Here is a 1,692-nt window from a genome sequence, read left to right on the forward strand (position 1 = left end):
GCGGCGTTTCCCATGGAGTTTCCTGCAGCGTTTCCCATGGCGGTGCCTGCGGCGTTTCCCGCGGCGTTCCCTGCGGCGTTTCCCATGGAGTTTCCTGCAGCGTTTCCCATGGCGTTCCCTGCGGTCTCCGCCGCCACTCGGATCCGTTTCTCGGGGCGTTTCCCGCGGCGTTTCCTGCAGCGCTTCCTGCAGCTTTTCCCGCGGTCTCTGCCACTGCTCGGATCCGTCTCCCGCAGCATTTCCTGCAGTGTTTCCTGCAGCGTTTCCCTGCAGCGTTTCCCGCGGTCTCCGCCGCCACTTGGGCCTGTTTCCTGCGGCGTTTCCCACGGTGTTTCCCGTGGTCTTCACCGCCACTTGGACCCATTTCCCATGGCATTTCCCACAGTGTTTCCTGTGGTCTCCGCTGCTGCTTGGACCCATTTCCCACGGCATTTCCTGCAGCGTTTCCCGTGCTCGCCGCCGCCACTCGGATCCGTTTCCTGCAGCACTTCCCGTGGCGTTTCCCGCAGTCTCCACCGCTGCTTGGATTCATTTCCCATGGCGTTTCCTGGAGCGTTTCCCGCAGTCTCCACCGCCGCTCAGACCCGTTTCCCATGGCGTTTCCTGCTGCGTTTCCCATGGCCTCCACCACTGTTCGGACGTGTTTCTCATGGCATTTCTCGCGGCGTTTGCTGCAGTGTTTCCTGTGGCGTTTCCCATGGTCCCTGCCACTGCTTGGACCCGTTTCCTGCGGCGTTTCCCATGGCATTTCCCACGGCGTTTCCCGCAGCATTTCCTGTAGCGTTTCCCGTGGTCCCTGCCACTGCTTGGACCCGTTTCCTGCGGCATTTCCCACGGCGTTTCCTGTGGCGTTTCCCGCAGTCCCCGCCACTGCTCGGACACGGTTCCCATGACGTTTCCCACAGCGTTTCCTGCRGCGTTTCCCATGGTTTCCACTGCTGCTTGGACTTGTTTCCCACGGCATTTCCTGTGGCATTTTCCATGGCATTTCCCGCAGTGTTTCCTGCAGCATTTCCTATGGTCCCCGCAGCTGCTTGGACACGTTTCCCACAGTGTTTCCCAAGGCATTTCCTGCAGCATTTCCTGCAGCGTTTCCTGCGGTCTCCGCCGCTGCTCAGACACGTTTCCCACGGCGTTTCCCACGGCGTTTCCTGCAGCTTTCCTGCAGCGTTTCCTGCGGTCTCCACTGCTGCTCAGACTTGTTTCCCACGGCGTTTCCTGCAGCGTTTCCCACGGTCTCCACCGCTGCTCGGACCCGTTTCCCACGGCGTTTCCCCGCGGCGTTTCCTGCAGCTTTCCTGCAGCGTTTCCCGCGGTCTCCACCGCTGCTCGGACCCGTTTCCCACGGCGTTTCCCGCGGCGTTTCCCACGGTCCCCGCCGCCGCTCAGGACCCGTTTCCCACGGCTTCGGGCCGCCCCGGCTCCGGAAAAAGCACCGTGGCGGCGGGGGCGACGGCCGTCRGCTCGGCCGGGGCGAGCTCCACCGCGAGCTGGGGCTACTGTATCTGTAAGAAAAGATTCCTCAAGTTGCAGAATTCGTAATTCAGTTCGTTGGAAAACCCTGGCGTCGGAGCGCGCGCGCACTCCCAGGTGGCCGTCGAGCCGGGATTCCCACCAGCCGGCACGCGCGCGAGCTGTACAGGTTCGTCCATCTCCTTGTAAGCTGGTTTGGTGTTCTGGGTTGGTTTTTTT

The 1,692-nt window shown here is 62.1% G+C and overlaps 1 protein-coding gene across 1 annotated transcript in view; it reads right to left on the reverse strand.

The window, feature by feature from the left end:
* Positions 1 to 1,496: 1,496 nt before the first annotated feature.
* Positions 1,497 to 1,692, reverse strand: part of TET3 (tet methylcytosine dioxygenase 3) — a gene marked incomplete at its 5' end in the record, with an annotated part of 15,834 nt that continues 15,638 nt past the window's right edge. The window contains 1 exon segment of the mRNA XM_026085281.1: positions 1,497 to 1,505. Coding sequence (XP_025941066.1) covers positions 1,497 to 1,505 — 9 coding nt within the window.

This window comes from Apteryx rowi, unplaced genomic scaffold (assembly GCF_003343035.1).
Source record: "Apteryx rowi isolate R43461 unplaced genomic scaffold, aptRow1 scaffold_662, whole genome shotgun sequence".
NCBI lineage: Eukaryota > Metazoa > Chordata > Aves > Apterygiformes > Apterygidae > Apteryx > Apteryx rowi.